The sequence below is a fragment of the Lissotriton helveticus genome, chromosome 11, assembly GCF_964261635.1.
Source record: "Lissotriton helveticus chromosome 11, aLisHel1.1, whole genome shotgun sequence".
NCBI lineage: Eukaryota > Metazoa > Chordata > Amphibia > Caudata > Salamandridae > Lissotriton > Lissotriton helveticus.
The window spans coordinates 327,209,772-327,229,250 of NC_136072.1; the positions used below are offsets into that span (position 1 = coordinate 327,209,772).

General features: G+C 43.9%; 2 protein-coding genes across 3 annotated transcripts in view; one reads left to right on the forward strand and one right to left on the reverse strand.

The window, feature by feature from the left end:
• Positions 1 to 11,775, reverse strand: part of D2HGDH (D-2-hydroxyglutarate dehydrogenase) — a 1,118,641-nt gene extending 1,106,866 nt beyond the window's left edge. The window contains exon 1 of the mRNA XM_078665666.1: positions 11,684 to 11,775. Within this exon, the coding sequence (XP_078521792.1) occupies positions 11,684 to 11,769 (86 nt within the window). The 5' untranslated portion in view covers positions 11,770 to 11,775. The remainder of the gene's footprint in view (positions 1 to 11,683) is intronic.
• ING5 (inhibitor of growth family member 5) overlaps positions 1 to 19,479 on the forward strand; it is a 409,877-nt gene that overhangs the window by 12,403 nt on the left and 377,995 nt on the right. The window lies entirely within an intron of this gene.

The window sequence follows — 19,479 nt, forward strand, 5'->3', positions numbered from 1 at the left end:
CATGCTTGCTTCAAAACCATTTGTTTCTGCAGTTGTTTGGTTCCTGTTTCATACAGAGTCGTCAGCTACAGCAAATATAGGGCAATGCGGGCATCCTCACTCTCTTCTCAGGAGTGGTTACTGCTGCTGTCAAGGTGCAAAAAAATATAATCTTGCTACTATTTACTGGGAGAGGGATCTCCACAAGGCTGGTACATTAAAGGAAATGTATCGTCTCGAAAGGTAGTAATAGCTACAAATAGTCTGTTACTTATATGGGTCCTTAGTGTAAAAGTGACACCCTCTGTGATCTCGGGTGCATCTCTTTTATTCAAGAATTAATAATGTTAAGATGGTTTTAAGGTCTTTTCTGCTGCACGTGTGCCGCTTCGAAGCTCTGCAACACAAGGCATTTTAATTAAAGATATCCGTTTCAAATCCAGTTAGGGAAGCTCCAGCTTACGCATTGCTGCACTGTGCACCAGTGTCTAGGGTCAGGAAGGAAGGATGAACTATACAGTGAGTTAGAACCAAGTCCTGTGCACACGTTTAGGGTATTGGTTTTAGTGTAAAAACCACTACTCAAAGTACTTTCTGTGCAGAAATTATGAAGGTCGACATCAGGAGTATCTTTATGATGATTTTTTTTATATCAAGTTTCTTAGATCAATACAGAAAGAAAACCAGCCAACACATGTTTCGTGACTAAGGAGTAAACTTGTGACTCTTCAGGGCTGTGAAGGACACAAAGCATAAGGTATAACACAAAACAAAAGCAAAATAAGGCGCATGAAACAGGAAACAATAGTGAGGTGAGGACTCTGGAAACACCCCTAATCTTGTGGATACCCTATTAGAAGTGGTGCAGAAAGTACATAAACCGTGACTTCACTGCACACAAAAAGAAGCGTCTCGTCATACATAAAACGTATACTTGTAGTGACTCAGGAGGAAGCAAAATAACATAAGGAAAACAACATTAATCTTGCCTTATTGAATAGGCCTAACAGTTGACAGAGAAGAATGACACCATTTTGAAATTCTTAGTAAACACCAACATGACATTAAAGATAGGAAAACGAGACAACTAAAGCGGGATGAGGCAGAATATAGGGAGGGTCGAGTATTCTCATTTGCCAGGAAATACGACCAACTGGTGCAGAATGCTTCCAGGGGCGATAAGGCAGTAAGAGTGGAAACAGAGTGCAACCACATCCAATTTTTTACGAGAGGTATAGACAATAAGACGGGGAAAACAGAACACAACAAATACAAGGTACTGTGGACAAAAAACCCTTAGAGGGAAAAGAGCTGGAAAAGGAACAGTACAAAAAGAAATTGAGGTCCGGGGCCGGGAAGAAACAATAACAGACAAGGAAGAAGTCCAAGTTGTGAATCTCTTCCAAACCACCTACGAAAGACATGATCTCCCTTTTAAGCAAAGGCCTCAGCTTCAATCCTCATTAATCAGGGGACCTATTAAGGTCCAAAATAAATCTATTTAAATTCATTAGGGGACTTCAACTCAAAAAACATTTCTCAGGCATGCCCTCTGGCAACAACAGCACAGTGAACATTTACAATGGCAATCCCCTAGACTTTCAGAGTATCAATGATATTAAGGACACGCACCTACTACTGTCTATCACCGACACAGATGATCCGCCATGTAGTTTAGAGCATCTCCTGCATGACCTTGACATTGATACTGATTCAACCATCACTAGTGGCCTCAAGACCAAATCCAAATGGACACCCACAATACCTGGGGGCAATTCTATGGATGTTTTCTATAACCTAGTGTTAGAGTACATAGATAGATATGAAAACAGATTTCGTGCAGTCAAACACATAACTAAGGACAATTTGACTAGAGGTGAACTATTGGCCCTGAAAACATTGAGCACAGAGCAGGACACCATCAAAAGAGAGGCGGACAAGGGGGGCAATGTGATAATTATGAATAGCAAGGATTATCACGATGAGATAATGACTCCATTGCACGACAGTTCTTGTTACGAACTCCTCAGCAGCAATCCCACAGGTCCTTTGACATTTCTGATTAATAATAACCTTTCCAATTGGCAGACCCAAGGTTTCTATGATGAAGATGAAGCACTATACATGAAAGTAGTAAGACCCACTTTCCCTTGGATGTATATCCTTCCCAAGGTACACAAACAGGCCACTTTTCCATCAGGGAGACCCATAGTATCTGGTATAGGGGATCCCACGGAGAAACTAGCACAGTATGTAGATCTGTTTCTCAACCCGATGGTCAAGAATTTCCTTTCCTTTATTCAAGACACTAAATACATCCTAGGTGTTTGGGCAGATGTTCAATGGCAACCTGACATGATCATGGCCAAACTAGACGTAGTATCGCTCTATACCTCCATTAAACCTGACTTAGGTCTCAAAGTAGTCACACAGTTTCTACACAACAGGCCGCTACACTTTGGCAACACACCAATATGATCGTATCTATGATGAAGATTATATTCAACAACAATTGCTTCATGTACAACCGACAATGGTACAGACAAATCAAGGGTGTAGCCATGGGCTCGAGGTTCTCACCCTCTTTTGCCAACCTATACATGGGCTCACTTGAATCTGAATGGATATGGGGAAGAAGGGAGCCCCATGGACAGATTGCATCATATACTGGGGTCGGTACATTGTATTGTATTGTAATTGCATTTATATAGCGCTTACTACCCCTGACGAGGCGTCAAAGCGCTTTTTCGGTGGGTAGCACGCTACTCCGGGACCCACAGAGGATTAGTGTTGAATTAGTATAGTGAAACATGCAAGTACATTTTAAGTGGTGGATAGGTTAATCAGTTTTTTGGATTTGGAATGATAGCAGAAGGATAGAGTAGGACAAAGGTTTGTATTTATTTATAGCTCGCTTGTTGACGCATGCTATTCAGGGAGCCTATAGAGGATTAGTGGAGAATTAATGATGACTGTCTTCTACTCTGGTCTGGATCACAAGAGAAATTTGAGACGTTCTGTGAACACCTTAATTCAAACAACATGGACATGAGGTTCACATGTCACTCCAGAGCAGACTCTACTGCAAGGAGACCTCTTGCAATTCCATCCTGCATGCTGAAAGCTCTCATCCTATACATCAGATCCTTATGGGGAATTTACTAGAGCAAGGAGGAATTGTAGTGAAGACACAGAATTCAAGAAATGTTTGGCCGACATGAAAAACAGATTTGTTAAAAGGGGTTACAAACAACTAACCATAAACAAAGTGGCACGGAGAATTGGGAAAACTGAAAGAAACACGCCTCTTCGAGCCAAGGAAAACATCACATCACAAAAACAACCAGTAAGACTCATCCCTGATTACAACGAGATAAGCATTGTAATAAGAAACAGCTTTAACAAACACTGGGATACGTTAAGAGCTGATAAAACACTAGGAGAATTTATAACAACAAGACCCCAGATCACTTTCAGACGTGATAGAACATTAAGAAACAGACTCAGTCCCGCTGTTCCTGTTCCACTTGCGACTACTATCTCTTCCTGGCTCACTCCTCACACGAAAGGTTTTTTCAAATGTGGCTTCTGTGGAGTTTGCAAATGGGCTCTGAATGGCAACAAGGAGTTCACAGGATTCAATAAACACAAATACAACATTAATCGCAACATCATCTGCAACACCAATGCTAGAGCTTGGATGGCACTATTAGACGACTTCCAACGTTTGGGGGAGGAGATGGATGAGGGGCCAGCAGAAGGGGAGAGGGCCATCGCGGTTTTTATAGGGAACAAGCTCTGAGGGCCCCTAGCTATTGCTATACTCCGACCGCTGCCATGACACACACTCCCACGAGCAGGGCGAGGGAGGAGAACACACCTTACAGTATTCAGCCTAGGAGGGTAGATGTTTTACTATGGTTTACTCACTTTGTGGCATGCCAGGGAGAGGGGGGGGGTAGTTGAGGGACAGTCGAATCATGTTGGGGGGGTAGCAAGACCAATGGTTTTCCTTGCACCATGCCCTGGAGTAGTTAGTAGCTCCAGTAGAGATCAGAGAGAGGGGGGCCCCTCAAACGCAAGGTCTTGCATCTAGTGACTGTACTATACATAAAATATATTGTTCCGAGCTGGGGGACTTCTTCGGGGCGAGAAGTATGATTAGACGCAAGGGAATTGTGCAGGGACTGTTGGCTTCCGTTGACATGTGTAACTACTTCTGTTGTACTCTCTTCGATCCGCTTTAATTAAGATGCATTGAAATGATGGCTTACATGATAAAACTCAATAAAGTTTGTTGGAAAAAAAATCAACTGCAACACCAACTATGTTGTATACATTCTTGAATGCACGTGCAAGAAACAATATGTTGGGAGCACTATAAGGTCCTTGAAGGACCGAATCATCGACATGTCAGGGCGATGCACAATGGAGATGCCAGATACCCCATGGCCTTGCATGTAGCATCCTGTCCAACGCAAGGGCCTCACAAAAGACTGATATTCTTTGGAATAGACGTGACAGAACCTAGCATCAGGGGTGGTAATCGCGAACTCGGATTGAGACGGCTTGAGGCAACTTGGATAATGCGTCTACATACAGTTAAACATGGTCTGAACATCGACCATGAACCTCAATACCTTCTGGGTTCCTAACACCTCTCGACCACAAACATGCACTGCTTCTGCCGATTTCTGGAGGTGGCGCACTCTAAAATCAAGTTTATACCCATGTATGCATCACTTATTTAATGTGTAGAATGTATAGATATAACTTTGCGGCACCAGTCTCCGTACTATTTCTTCATGTACACCGTTAGCAGAGCTCATATGTATATTTCACATTCTGTTTCTGTACCGTTTTGCTTACATTTTCGTTATTATAGATTTTGAAAATCTTGAGCCTTTGACTCAGGATATGGATAGTTACCTTGACGATATGCAACATTGAGATCCTGCCAGTCATTGTTGAACCACATGAAGAAATAGTACGGAGACTGGTGAAGTAGTGTGGCTCACTGGTTAGAGGCGGCAGACCCGAGAGCAGAGGACGGCCCGGGACCAGGGTTCGATTCCCGGCGCGGCAGGTTTCTGGACCAGGGTCAGCGGACTCGATAATTCTCTCGCCTCGGTGCCCACTCTGATCAGCGTTCACACTCGGCAACTCTGGGCATTAGCTTGCCTCATCTTCACTAACGGCCCCACCAGACCGCCGGGGATGCCTGGTCTCACCCTGGAGATACCCATTAAGGGACCATCTCTCAGGGAAGCCAGGAAGGGTTTCGCAGCGGTCGAAGCGCCTTGGGACCCTACGGGTAAGTAGTGCGCTATATAAATGCCTATACATTTACATTTACATTTACATCAAGAGATATGGTAGGGGTTTTCTAATTGGTGCTTCTTCCTCTTTGCACATAATTTCTTGTGAAAATGCTTGGACAATTTATGAAATGCTGATCATTCATTATGTTTATAATTTTTTCGTGAACATGATTATTCAATGTACGAAATGTTGTTTAAAAAATGTTTGGTTTAAATGTGCTTTCTTCTTCGTTAAACACTGATTTCTTCTATCCACTTTCTGCCTGCTGACCTCTTTCTCTACTATTTATTAGCCTTTTGGACCTGAGTTTCCACAATCCTCTTCATTTCGGGCTTCTCGGTTTATGCCCTAAATTGCCCCTACAACATAAGGCTTCCACTATACATACGGAATTCTATGCGATTTTGACCTGTTTTTTTCTGATATTAGTGCCAATATATTTCTAGCCCCTGTGTTTTTTTTTAACTTTTTCTTTTTTATTCCTCATTTGCATTTTCACCGCCCATAACTCAACGAAACCACCCTGGGCTTTTCCACCTCATTTTTTACTGGCTATAGAGGAAGGAATACAACAGCACTTTTTAGGTCTCGGCTAGTAACGCGCGAAGCGCGTTCTCGCCAGAGAACTATAGCTGTCGTCTCAGCCAACAACGAGTTGGAATGTGGAGACAAGACCTGGCCGCGCGCGCAGCATTCTCTATGGCAGCGTCGGATTTCGACCCGCGCCTTCAGATTGGGTCGCGGGCGTGAGCTTGTAACATAGACAGCTCACGCGCGCGACCCAATCCCAAGGCGCGCATCGGAGTCCGACGCGACCATGCTTCTGAATGCTTCGCGCCTTGTTTCCAGAGTGTACGTTCTACGGGATAACTTTCCACCACCCGCCACCTCGCCTCTGCCGGTCCAGTTAAATCACTCGCGCCTAATGCGGTAATGAACCTCTGACAGCCAGTGTACAGGCGCGCTTATGAGCGTGTCTGAGCACGAGAGGGCTTCTAGATTGAAACAGAACCATCTCGTAAGCGAAGCGCGCGGTGAGAAATACCTCTTCCCGGTCGAGTGTGAAATCAGTTTCTCCTCGGCCTGACCTTTTCTTTCCGCTGGCGGTTTCAATACAGATGGCAGTAGTGACTGCACTGAAGAGATCCAGAGGCGCGGTGCGAGGCTCAGACAGGCGCTTGCGGATCAAGGCCGGCTTTACGTGCATGCCGGTTAGCGTATACTGGGATCTATCGGCTAATGACAGTGAAGTGGCTTCTGATGCATTTGGTATCTTTTAAAGTAAACCTGGGTGGTGTATGTTTAGAAGGAAGCTGAAGTGCAGCAGTGACAGTCAAAAGCTGCACTTCCTGTAAAGCATTGATGGAATTTGACAGAAATCAAACAATATGAACTGATAAGAAAAAGGTTTCAGAGCAATATCCCACTGGTAATTACTATTTTAAAAAACCCCAACACATTTTTGAATTTTCCTACAGATGTTGATTCTTTACAGTTAATAAAGTCGTAACTTTTTAACTTTCTGGGCACAGCTTGGGCCTCTGATGAACAAAGTTGGCAAATAATTTTAAATGTTTTTCGTCTCTTTCATCTGTGGTTTTCAAGATAAGATGGCTTTTGGGACACCTATCGCAAATCCAATCGTCAGCTGCAGAGGACATTTGAGGAGAATGGATAATTCCTACAGGAACACAGGATGGGTGGAAACTACAAAACATTAAACAACCAGAACTGAAGCCGACCTTCTTAAGATACATCAACAGGAGTTTCAACTCAGCCAATGGATACCACATCGATAGGATATTGAAATTAAACAGCACAGGGGTATTGCAAACGAACAGATACATTGAGTTTGCAGGACGGAGTTTGGGGGTCTCGCCTAGTGGTGAAGAAGTCGAGTGACTTGGAGCGGTGGGGCTGGGTGCAATAAACAGAGCCAGGGCTGGTGATCAGCATGGCAGCTGCAGGGAGGCTGCTTAGGGGGCGGGGCCGAGAGCGGGGCTGCCCTGGGAGCTGGGGCAAGAATGACACACTGGTCTCTGAGACTGCCAGTGCCGAGGAGAAGTGAGTGTGGGTGCACAACTGTTTTTTTTACAATAGCGCTTTCAGTTTTCACACACTGTTAAAGCAGTGGTTTACAGCAGATGTGAGACCTCAACAGTCAAGATCTTGACACTTTGCTATCTTAGGGATATTACACACATGGGAAAAGTAACACAGGTTGCAAATCCAGTCTTTAGCAGTGTGTTGAACAATCCCGCAGTTTACAAAAAATATTTAACAGATCGTCATGCTTCAGAATACATTTTTAACTGGTTTGCAGACTCTCTTTGTGCTGAGTCGCCTGCAATTGTTATTTTAAAGGTCGCTCCTGATTATACATTTTTATATTGCGCTTGTTACAACTGTGTAAAACCTAATTACGCACACAGGGAAGTGTGAGGGGAGAATAAACTACCCACCGCTTCTCACAAAAGAGTAACAGAGAAAATGTCTTTCCAGGTTTAAAAACAAAACATTTGGGTTTCTGGCACGGTCGCCTGGTCTAGGATTTCCAGGCAACTGGAAGCCAATGGTGTGGCCCCGGCTCTCAGACGTCGCGCAGTAACGATGACAGCATTGGTTTCATTGCATATGCAATGTGCACGCGGGAGTTTCCTATCACGGCTTCCCGTGCAGAGCTCATTGAGTATTCATTAAGAGCAGGGGGTGGTGCGCGCTGGTCCGATGCTCAGCACCAACACAAAGCATGCGTGGGCCATGCCGGCCGCCTTGAGGCAGAATGTGGTGATGAGAGGACCCTGCTGTAGGCCCCTCATCATCTCCAGGCACCGCACGAATTGTGCTTTCAATCATAACGCCGCAATTCGGCGTACGCGCCTCTCCTTTTATTTAAAAGCATTCCCAGCTCGAGGTGCACATGCACGCCTGTGTTGCGAGTGCCTCCTGGGGTACATGCGCTCTAACACTATTGAGTCTCAAGGCGAGAGCAGCATGTCCTGTGCCCTGACCCAGCACAGTGTGTGTGTGTTTGTGTGTATGTGATGTGAGAGTGTGTTCGTATGGGTGTGTGTATGGGTGTGTGAGAGAGCGCAAGAGAGTATGTGTCTGTGTGCATACCCAGAGGCGCACACTGCACCAGTGCACGCACTTCTCCTTTTAAAAGGATTCCCAGCTCGAAGCGCACAACCACACACACACACAACCACACACACACACACAACCACACACAACCACACACACAACCACAAGTACACACAACCACACACACACACAACCACACACATACACAATCACACATACAACCACACACACAACCACACACACAACTACACACACAACCACACCGTCAGTGCACACTTTCACCAGGCACAGACACCATCAGTCGTCGGTGTACGCTGTCACCGGGCACAAACACCACCTGCCATCAGTGCACGCTTCCACCAGGCACCCACCACCAGACGTCAGTGCACGCTTTCACAAGGCACACACATACCACCAGCCATCTGTGCATGCTTTCATCAGGCACACACACACCACCAGACATCCGTGCACGCTTTAACCAGGCACACACCACCAGCTGTCAGTGCACGCTTTCACCAGGCACACACACCACCAGCCATCAGTGCACGTTTCCACCAAGCACACACACCACCAGCCGTCAGTGCACACTTCCACTAGGCACACACACCACCAGCCGTCAGTGCACGCTTCCACCAGGCACACACACCAGCAGCCGTCCGTGCACACTTCCACCAGGCACACACACCACCAGCCATCAGTGCACAATTTCTACAGGCACACACACCACCAGCCATCAGTGCACACATCAATTGTTAATGCATCCACAATTAACTATTGCAGCAATCGCAGTATGGCGCACTTTACTTTTAAACATATTCATCTAAAGCGCAGCATGCCACCATTGCTACAAAAAAAAGACACATTTTTTTGTCCTACAATTTATAGACTTTTGTTGCAGTTGGTGTTGCAATATTTAGCAATGCCAATAGCTCAAACTTAATTAATCCGAGACCTATTGCATTGTAAATGCTTGTGTTTTACAGAAGTGCTAACGATACATTGTGCAGACAGCTGCACTGTCGAGCAAGACCCAGGAAGTGAATATAACTGTTTGATCCACAGCCAACAATTAAACCACACTTTCTGTCCTTTATATACTTTTTAGGTCTCGGCTAGTAACGCGCGAAGCGCGTTCTCGCCAGAGAACTATAGCTGTCGTCTCAGCCGACAACGAGCTGGAATGTGGCTACAAGACCTGGCCGTGCACGCAGCGTTCTCTATGGCAGCTTCGGATTACGACGCGCGCCTTCGGATTGGGTCGCGCGCGTGAGCTTGTAACGTAGACAGCTCACGCGCGCGACCCAATCCCAAGGCGCGCGTCGGAATCTCCTCTGCCATGATAGGCTTTAAGTTTCGGTTTTGGTCAGCGTGCGTGGGAAGGGCAGCGGGGAGCAGGGGGAGTCTGAAGAGGGGCACGCGACGCGATAAGCAGGCAGGCGTTGAAAATAGCTCGTAGCGAGAGGTACACTGTGATTTCACTGGTATGAAAAGGTTGAAAAGCACATCTGACTGAGACCGGGATTTGTGTCTGCCTACATGTTAGTTATATTGAGTGCTGCATTTAATTGTTATTCCTGCTTCCGCTCATTCCGCTCTCTCGCCCTAGTGTCGCATATGTGGTATGGCTGTTTTCACAATAGCGATTGCTTTTTTTATGTTTATTTATTTAATGCAATTGTATATAGCGCAAACTTTACCCGAAGGTGTTGCTCTCTTTACATGCTGCTGGAAGCCTGAATCATTTTGACATTGACATGTAGGGCCTCTTTCTCCCTCTTCAGTCTTATCAGCATCAATAGCTCCGCATTCCCCAAGTTAACACTCTGTTCCATCAGTTGTACTATTTACATAACCTCAAAGCTTCCCCAAAACACATCAAGGCCTGGGTCACATTGACTGAACAACACCGGGTGCTTTGTCATCTGCTATGGTTGACCTGCCAAGCCACCAAGCACAAAGAAACAGCTCATATGACGATGGCAGCATCAACACCAGGTGCTACTTTACGGGCAGTTATCTCTAGCTGCCCTGTAGTACCACCAGGCACACTTCGCAGTCAAGACAAATAAATGACAAATTTTGCCTCAGCATCTAAGCTCTCAGGAATGGTCTTTAAAGACCCAGATATAACTAGCCGCCAGGATTACAGGGCCTTCGTCTGTGCTGGATCTGCCTGGCTCCTTTGTGTGTCGCTGTGAAGTATGAGATCTTAGAAGGTCTTGCTGCTTAACCTTCTTTTAGTATAGCTAAACCATTTTTGTAATATAATAAGAGCCACTTATGTCCAATATAAATATTTTTGAGCTACTAATGTTTCTAGTGTTATAATAGTGACCATATATAGCAAGATTGCACAAGTGACCACCCCATGTAATATTATCAGCAGTTATCACTTCAGTTTGTCAGGCACGTTTGCCAGCAGTGGTATAAACAAGCATTTGCAATGCAACAGGTCTCGCATTTACGCGAGTTTGAGCTATTGGCATTGTAAATGACAATGCCTTTTATTTATGTTTGGGTTTTTGAAGCATAAATAAAACATATTGTCATTTACAATGCCAATAGCTCAAACTCGCGTAAATGCCGAGACCTATTGCATTGCAAATGCTTGTTAGAATAGAGACTCCTCTCCGGGCAAAACCCATCGAGGGGGAGGGACAAGGAGTCTTCTTCCACAGCTCGTCAACCCTTACCCCAGATCTTCTCAATAACCAAGAAGACTTTCACCAGCCGAGGCAGGCTAAGGCTTATTCATTGGATTTATATCTTCTGGAAACCAAATCACCCTACTATCACCCAAAGAATGCCAAAAAAAGAAGTCCAAAATCGGTATCTCTTCTTCGTTTGATCCGAAATATCCAATTTCGCAGTAAATCGCATAGCTCGTAACCAGTCCGTTTCTATTGGCGAGACCGGAGAAACCCACAGTTTACATAACTCTCTTCGTGCCAAGAGCATAGCATAAAAAATAAGCTTTGCATTATCATCTGTGCCCTTACCTTGCAGATCAAGTCTTCCAGATATAATTAACTCCGGGCTTACCTCAATCTGTAGCCCTAGGGCATTCGACAAACAGCTACTCATGGCCTCCCAAAACGCCTGGATCTTCGCACATCGCACAAACATATGCAAGTCATCTTCATTGGGGCTTTTGCACTTCGGACACACCACCACTCTGCCTGAGCCTAATTTGGAGAAACCTTTTGGGGACCAATACGCCCTGTGCATCGTTAAAAAATGATTCCTCCTTAAATTTGCAGGCTTTACTATTTTATAAACCATAGACATTGTTACTTACCATTGGTCTTCTGTAGCGATCTCCGGCAAGCAGTCTCCCCACAGGACCTCCAGTAACTTAAAAGGGCTATCTTCCATTTCTAACATCAGCCAGTACCACAGTGATATTTCTTTTTTGAATACAGAATTTGAGAAAAGCTTCTCCTCCAACTCGTTATATGTCCCCCGTGTTGTTAACTTTCAGCCCCCGTGCTTGGATCACTCACTTCCGGCATGTTTTCCTCATTTGGGTTAACGGTCTTGTCCTCCAAAGCTTTTTGCTTTAAAGCGCTTCCTCCTTCCACGTCTCTTTCCACTACCCGGAAACCGAGAAGTTACTATCGCCCGCCAGACCAGGGAGCGAAGTTAAGCCTGCTGCCCGCACGCCATATTCACATCCTTTCACCCCACAGATCAGATTCTATTTTTGTACTGATTACTTCCTGTTTTTACAGGTCTCCCTACCACACGAACGTACACGTCCGCTCATTTGTGTTTTCATTTGACTTCGAAAACACCGGGGTAGAGCGACAATTTTGTTCTTCCCTTCTATCGTTTCATTTGATGAACCTGTGTTAACCTTAGAATTGAGGCAGGTGCACAGCTTCCCTTTGTCGTGCCTTTTTCACAGATTTAGAGTTAATTAAAAGGTGCTCCACAAGTGGCGTCCGAACGCCCTATGACGCCTAAAATGAATCAAATTAACGTGCTTCTAATGGGTCATTAGTTGCATCCTTGCAGACACACAATCACCCCTCAATAACCAATGAGGGTTTTGAACACAGTATTCCTTCAGTATTTCTTCATGTTTTATTTCACAAAATGTCAATGCTTTTACGTTTTGCTTTCATTTGTTCCATTCATTAGCTGATTTCACTGTTATACATGCGGCATATATTGCGTCAACCACCAATGCATTTCGGGCATATATGACTGCCCTTCATCTGGGTGCAATAGTAAAGAAAATTTAAAAAAATGAAAATAATCAACATATAAACTATACATCAGAAAATTATTCGTACATGCGACTTGTACAACTTCGTGTTCAATGTTAAAGTGTGAAACTAGAGTGTAAATATCCTACATGCCACCGCACGACCACTATTAATCCTGTGGAGTCCAAAAAATCCTTCTAAGTATCGAGTTTATAAGGTATGCACACTGTAAAAATGATTAGTGTATTTTACATTCGAACCCTTATAACCTTATAACCTGTGGGAGTAACTTACAAAATTAAAAAAAACTCACATGCCGGTGTCACCGCGTATAGCGAGAACTCTTCTAAGAAAAAACGGGGGAAACCAAATTGTAACACCTGTACTCATGCGGATTATTGCATTCAGATTGTTCAAAAAATCTAATCTCCAACAACAAACAAACTGACCTGTTCTTAACTCACACCAAAGTTTCTTCGAAGTTCCCAAAAGTTCCAGCTTGTTTGGACTATCAGTTTGTTTTCAAACATAATCTCATTTGCCTTCTCATTGGCCAAGAGACCAATCATGTGACCAAAAAACGAGCTAGACAACATACTTATGCACTACATAGTCTCCCTCCAGGAGTTTCACACTGTCTGTTGCAAAATAAAAATCCATAAAGTATCACCTTCTAGTACATGAAATAACGCAAAAAAAATTCTACAAATTCAAAAATTACAACTGCTCCTCCCAATGCAGATAGGGGGCGCGAACCCTCAATAGCAAAAAAACTGACTCCAACGTCTCTTGTCCTATGTGTAGAGCTATCTAGTGTGTCTGGGTGAAGGTGCCTATTAACTTAAGCTATCCACAAGTCTAACCATAACATTCAATATACAAATATATAGTTCATACAAAGTAAAGTTACACAAGAGTCATCCATTTGATCAAGTAGCATTAAAGTCTTTATAGGTAACATGATAGTTCTGTGCGATCATTGGGTTTTTGGGTAGATAATTTCTGAATCCAATGGTTTTCTCGCTGTAACATATGTTTAGTATTGTCTCTCCCTTCTTTTTTCTCCACAATCTCCAGAATCATGAATTTCAATTGCGATATATTGTGTTTTTCCTCTATGAAATGTGTAGCAACTGAGGACTTCATGTTTTTCGTACGTATATTGGATTTATGTTCCGTGAGTCTTATTCTCATACGTCTTTCGGTTTTTTCAATATACAATTTTCCACAGGGACATTTAAGAGCATAGATGACATTCACATGTGGCATTGACTTTGAGTTTTATCTCATGGCCTTTCATAGGGTGATAGATCTTGTTACCCTTGATGATGCTATTACAATTTCCACAGTTCAAACATGCTTTTGTACCTTTATATACCTCAGCCTTCGGTGGTTTGTTTTTCAATATTTCTCCCAAATTACGGGCTCTAGTGTAAGCAAACAAAGGTGGTTTTTCGAAAATTCCATTAAAATCTGTTTCCAAGTTCAGTATTGCCCAATTCTTTATGATAATTCTCCTGAAATGATCACTATGTGTGGAAAATTTAGAAACTGCCACTATTCTTGACTCATCCGTTTTAGTTTTTGTTTGGAGTAATTCTCTTCTTTCCATTGAAATCACCCGTTCCCTAGATTCATCAATGATGTTATCCGGGTAATCTCTGTTCGAAAATTTTGTGGCCATCTCATCAATTCTACGTTTTAGTGTGATTTCATTGGAAACAATTCTTTTTACTCTCGCCATTTGAGAGAACGGAAGATGTTTTTTACGGCTTGGCTGATGAAAACTTAGGTAATGGAGCATATTATTCCTGTCAGTACTTTTCCTGAAAATATCAGTCTCAAAACCTTTATCTGTAATTGTTACTTTTACATCCAAAAAGGTTACTTGTGTATCTGAAATGTCCCAGGTTAATTGTATGCGGTCATCCCTTTCATTGAACTCTGTAAGTACCTCCTGCAGTTTTTCTTTTGTGTTTTTCCAAACGATGAATATATCGTCAATATACCTCACTAGTAGTTTCAGATTATCCTGCCACTCAGTTTTTTTCAATATGTGTGTCTCCTCATAATCCTGCATGAAAATATTGGCATATACCGGTGCCGCCGAATTTCCCATGGCCGTACCAACCAGTTGCTGGTACCATTCATCTTTGTAACGGAAATAGCTCTGATACAGAGTGAATAACATCAATTCCATGAGGAATGTCTGGAATGGAACTTCTAGATTGGTGTTCATTAGTGCTTTTTCCACTGCCTCTATACCTAGTAAATGAGGTATCGATGTATAAAGTGAACGGACATCAGCTGTGCATAGGATCAGTTTTTCTCCAGGTTCCTTTGTACATGATTCCAATGTCAGTAGAAAATCCGTAGTGTCTTTGACATACGTCTTCATACCCCTAACGGTCGGTTGCAAATACTTGTCCAGTAGCTGCCCTATCGGCTCATGCAAACTCCCACAAGTTGAAACAATCAACTTCCACTACTTTGTACTGTTTGCACAATTTAATATGTTGTATAATAGCTTTGTGTTCAACAGTTTGGCAACACTTGAGTATAATTCACTGATCTAAAAAGTGGCCAATTTTTTGCTCCGTCTTTGCCTGTAACCCTAACACTCCTTATCTTTCTTTCATACACGGTCCTTTTTGGTACGGTACAGGATTATGCCTTACTGTCATTATTTCTTAAATTTGTGAATTACTACAAAATAAATACCTGTGTCCGGCTGGATACAGGCAAAAATATAGTTTCCCATCATGGCCTATATTTTATTCTTTGCATGTTAATTTAAATGCTAAGGACCACTGTTTCCTCTTATAAGATTGATATCCACGGTCCTAAGCAAACTGACTGGGTTCCCTTGTGGAGAAGTGTGGCTCAGGGGTTAGAGGCGGCAGACCTGAAAGCTGAGATCGGTCCTGGACCAGGGTTCAATTCCCCGCCTCGGCGGGTCTTGGGCTAAAAAATTCCACGGACTCGATAATTCTCGCTTCGGTGCCTACTCGACTCACGGGTTCACACTCTGCGACTCTGGGCAACAGCTTGCTTAATCTCCACTACGGCCCCTCGCGGCGGGATGCCTGGCTTTCACCTTGTGGATACCCTGCCGGGGTTATCTCACAGGGGAATACCAGGACGGGTTCCCTAAGCAAGCGCCGTGAGACCCCTTTGCGGGGGTGATACGTGCGCTATATAAGTAACCACGTTTACATTTTACGTTTTTTACGTTTTTTGTTCTATTAAATTACATTAGTTGGCCATAACACAAGATCCACAAGGATGTAATCTATGCGGCTTGCACCAGAAGGGCCAATGAAAGTGGAGCCCCCTCCTTTGTCTGAGCATTTTCTCCCGTTCATGGCCCACAACCTATATTCTAAGATCAGTGCATTCATTTGCAGGTCAGGTAGGACCACTTCTTTATGGGAGGGAGGTCAAGAAGCTGAACTGACCACAATTTGTCTTCCTCAGTGACATTGTGATGTCTTCCCTATCAAGAGGCTCAAAGGATACATTAGAATCACCCCCTATAATTAGCGGGTGGGTGGCCCACCTTGTGCCCAGCAGATCGTCTAAAGTTTGCAGAATGGATGATTTGCCACCTCTTGTGCCTCTCACATAGATGGCAAAGATTTCTATGCTCTTGTCTGATTTGCCCCTTAACCTAACCATAAGGATGTCAGGACTCTTGGTGGGAAGCTCTTTAATATGGCAATTCAATGCAATACTAATTAGGATTAGCAAGACTCCAGACGGGTGGCCCTGTTTTAAAGCCACTGCTGGCTTGTAGAGGGCCACGAAGCCTGAGACTTATATCGGTTCTAAACTCTAGGTTTCCTGAAATATACAAATGTCATGCGAGTTGGTGAACTCAGTCGATTGTGGTAGATGTAGCTTCCTTCTTACCCCAGCCACATTCCATGATGCTAATTTGAGTTTGCTCAGGCCCATGGGCTGTAATTGATCATGAGAGGCAGGGGTATCATGAGGCTCGATATCCTCAACCATGGTGCAGTTCGTGGTATTGATATCAGTACCTACAGCATAATCAGCAACCCTGTCCCCTATTGGCTTCTGAAAGATGTGGTTGAGGGGTTCTGGGCCAATTGACTTCTGTAAGCTGCAATTAGTCAATTCTGGGGCAGTCGGTTGCTTTTGTTCGGTTAGGCTCTTCTCAGGTAATAAGGGGGCCACATTAAAGGCAGTGTTGGGTGTGCTAAATGTAGCATATTTTTAGGGAAGCCTGTGGGAGGGATGGGCAGAAATAGAAACTGGGAGGCTTGATTGGTTGTGTCAATGATTAGGGTTTATAACTGTTATTGTCACAAGAACAGCCGTCTGAGCTGAAATCTGGTTGTTGGGCGTCGTCCCTCAGGTTCTTCCTTCCTTGTTCTTGATTGACGGGGCTTCACTGAATAGCCAGCTGTCCCCCAGGAAGCTAGGAAATAATAAAAAGTACGGTAAGTAGCCACACAGAGTTTTGGCTGATTGAGACAATATGAATGAGGGGACCACCACCACACCAGATGTGAAAAGAGGGTTTAAAAAATATGCAGTGCCCGTCTTTAAATGGCTTGAGTTCTTAATCTCAATAACCTGTTCCTTTACAGGTTTTATTAGTCTTGAGAAAGTTAGGCACATCCTAATAAGGAGAGAGATGAGTGAGGAAGATACGCACATCCCAGCAAGGGGAGAGATGAGGAAGGAAGATATGCATGTCCCAATAAGGTGAGAGATATGAGGGAGGTACACTTCAATAGTGTGGTTGAAGTGAGTGACAATACGCTCAGTAATTCTGTTCCCCAGGTTACACCCACAAGTGCCGATAGCAAATAGAGAGGCCCCCGCTGCCCCACTCCCTCTTCACCTGCCCCACTCCCTCTGACTTCTTCCCGGTTCCCACAACTTCTGTATTTGTCCCTTTCTCTCTATCTCACTCTCTCTCTCTCTCTCTCTCTCTCTCTCTATCTCTCTATCTATATATATATATATATATATATATATATATATATCCTGTCTCTGTCTGTCTCTATCTGTCTCTGTCTCTATCTGTCTCTGTCTCTTTCTGTCTCTGTCCCTATCTGTATTTGTCCCTATCTGTATTTGTCGCTAGTATCTCTGTCTCCATCTGTCTCTATCTCCCTCTATCCCCCATCTGTCTCTATCTCTATCTGTCTCTATATATCTCTGTCTATCTGTCTATCTCTGTCTATCTCCCTCTCTCTCGCTCTCTCTCGCTACTGCTCTCTCTCCATCTGTCTCTGCTCCGTCTGTCTCTATCTCTCCCTATCTGTCTCTGTCCCTTTCTGCCTATGTCCCTATCTGTATATGTATCTATCTTTATTTGTCTCTATCTGTCCCTGGATCTGTCTCTGTCTCTCTCTCTCTGTCTCTGTCTCTCTCTATCTGTCTCTGTCTCTCTCTATCTGTCTCTGTCTCTCTCTATCTGTCGGTCTCTGTCTGTCTCTGTCTCTATCTGTCTCGCTCTGTCTCTGTCCCTATCTGTCTCTGTCCCTATCTGTATTTGTCTCTATCTGTCACTGTCTCTGTCTGTGTCTCTGTCTAGCTCAATCGGTCTCTGTCCCTGCCTCCATCTGTCCCTACCTTTATCTGTCTCTGTCCAAACAGGAAGCTTCCCAAAAGGCCCTTGAAAAGTCAGCTGTGAAAGCGCTTACCGCTGACTTTTAAAGGGCCTTTTGGGAAGCTTTCAGAGGTGCACTGAGGTCACAGAGGCCAGCAGTAAACACAGAAGATGGCTGCAGGAGCATACATAGTGAATACCTATTTAATAAGTCATCACTACGTATGCTCCTGCGGTCATCTTCTGTGTTTACTGCTGGCCATACTAGAAACTTAAACACAACAAGGCAAGGTCCGCGGGCCGTCAATGAAGGCCCGTGTGCTGTACTATGAGTACCACCGAGATTTGTTACACTTTTTGAAAGCACTGATGAAAGCTACTGCTGAAACGCGTCTGCTATTGAATTAAAGTGTCCCGTGAGTGCTATGCCAGCCTAAATGTGTGCAAGGGTCGGAGTTGATATTTTCCAAATGCACCGCACGTGATTTAAACAACACAGTCTCTCCCCAATGGCGCTTCATATGGTGGTAGAAGAGGAAGGACTTGGGTGGTATTCACCTTCCCTGGCCGCCATTAGTTAGAAGATATTCTATTCACCTTTGCCATATTGACGTTCGTGCAAGGTAATTTATAATGGTATTCAAAAAATCCCAAATTCTCACAATTAGGCACACCGTTGTTATTCAAAACTTTCTATTCTTTCATTCCACTACCAACACGCCGCCCGTGCAAGGCATCCCCTCGCCAAGCCTCTGTTCACAGTCAAGATCAGTCCGCTGGCAGCAGTAAAGTTACTGCAAACCTGGATTTGAATAATCCACGTGTGTTAAATGTTACCCTGCCTACTGTATATAGACGTTCCTTATGCACAATATGGGTTGACACGTGTATTCCGAGTCAAAGCCACACTTTTTCGAGCCCAATTCACCAATTCGGGCATTGCGCTTAAAAACTGGCACAAAAATAAGCCTGTTCTGGTCTTAAAAATCATGAACCGGCACATCCCTAATGGTCAGTCACAAGGGTACAGGTGATTAATACTTGAATCTGTCCTTGGCACTTTTATTGTTATGAGTGTTCATGAGTAGTGCACGCAGTGTTGGTAACAATTTGGCTTTGTATAGTAATTCATTGTATAACAAGGAGGTTGTTTATTTCCACAGTTTTTCATTTTCATTTTTAACTTTAATTTAAATTTACCAATTAATTGAGGTAAAAACAGCCACAAATATGCATTAATATGGAAGACGTCCATGATTACCTCTCTCAGTATGTTTTCGATGTCTATTCAACATA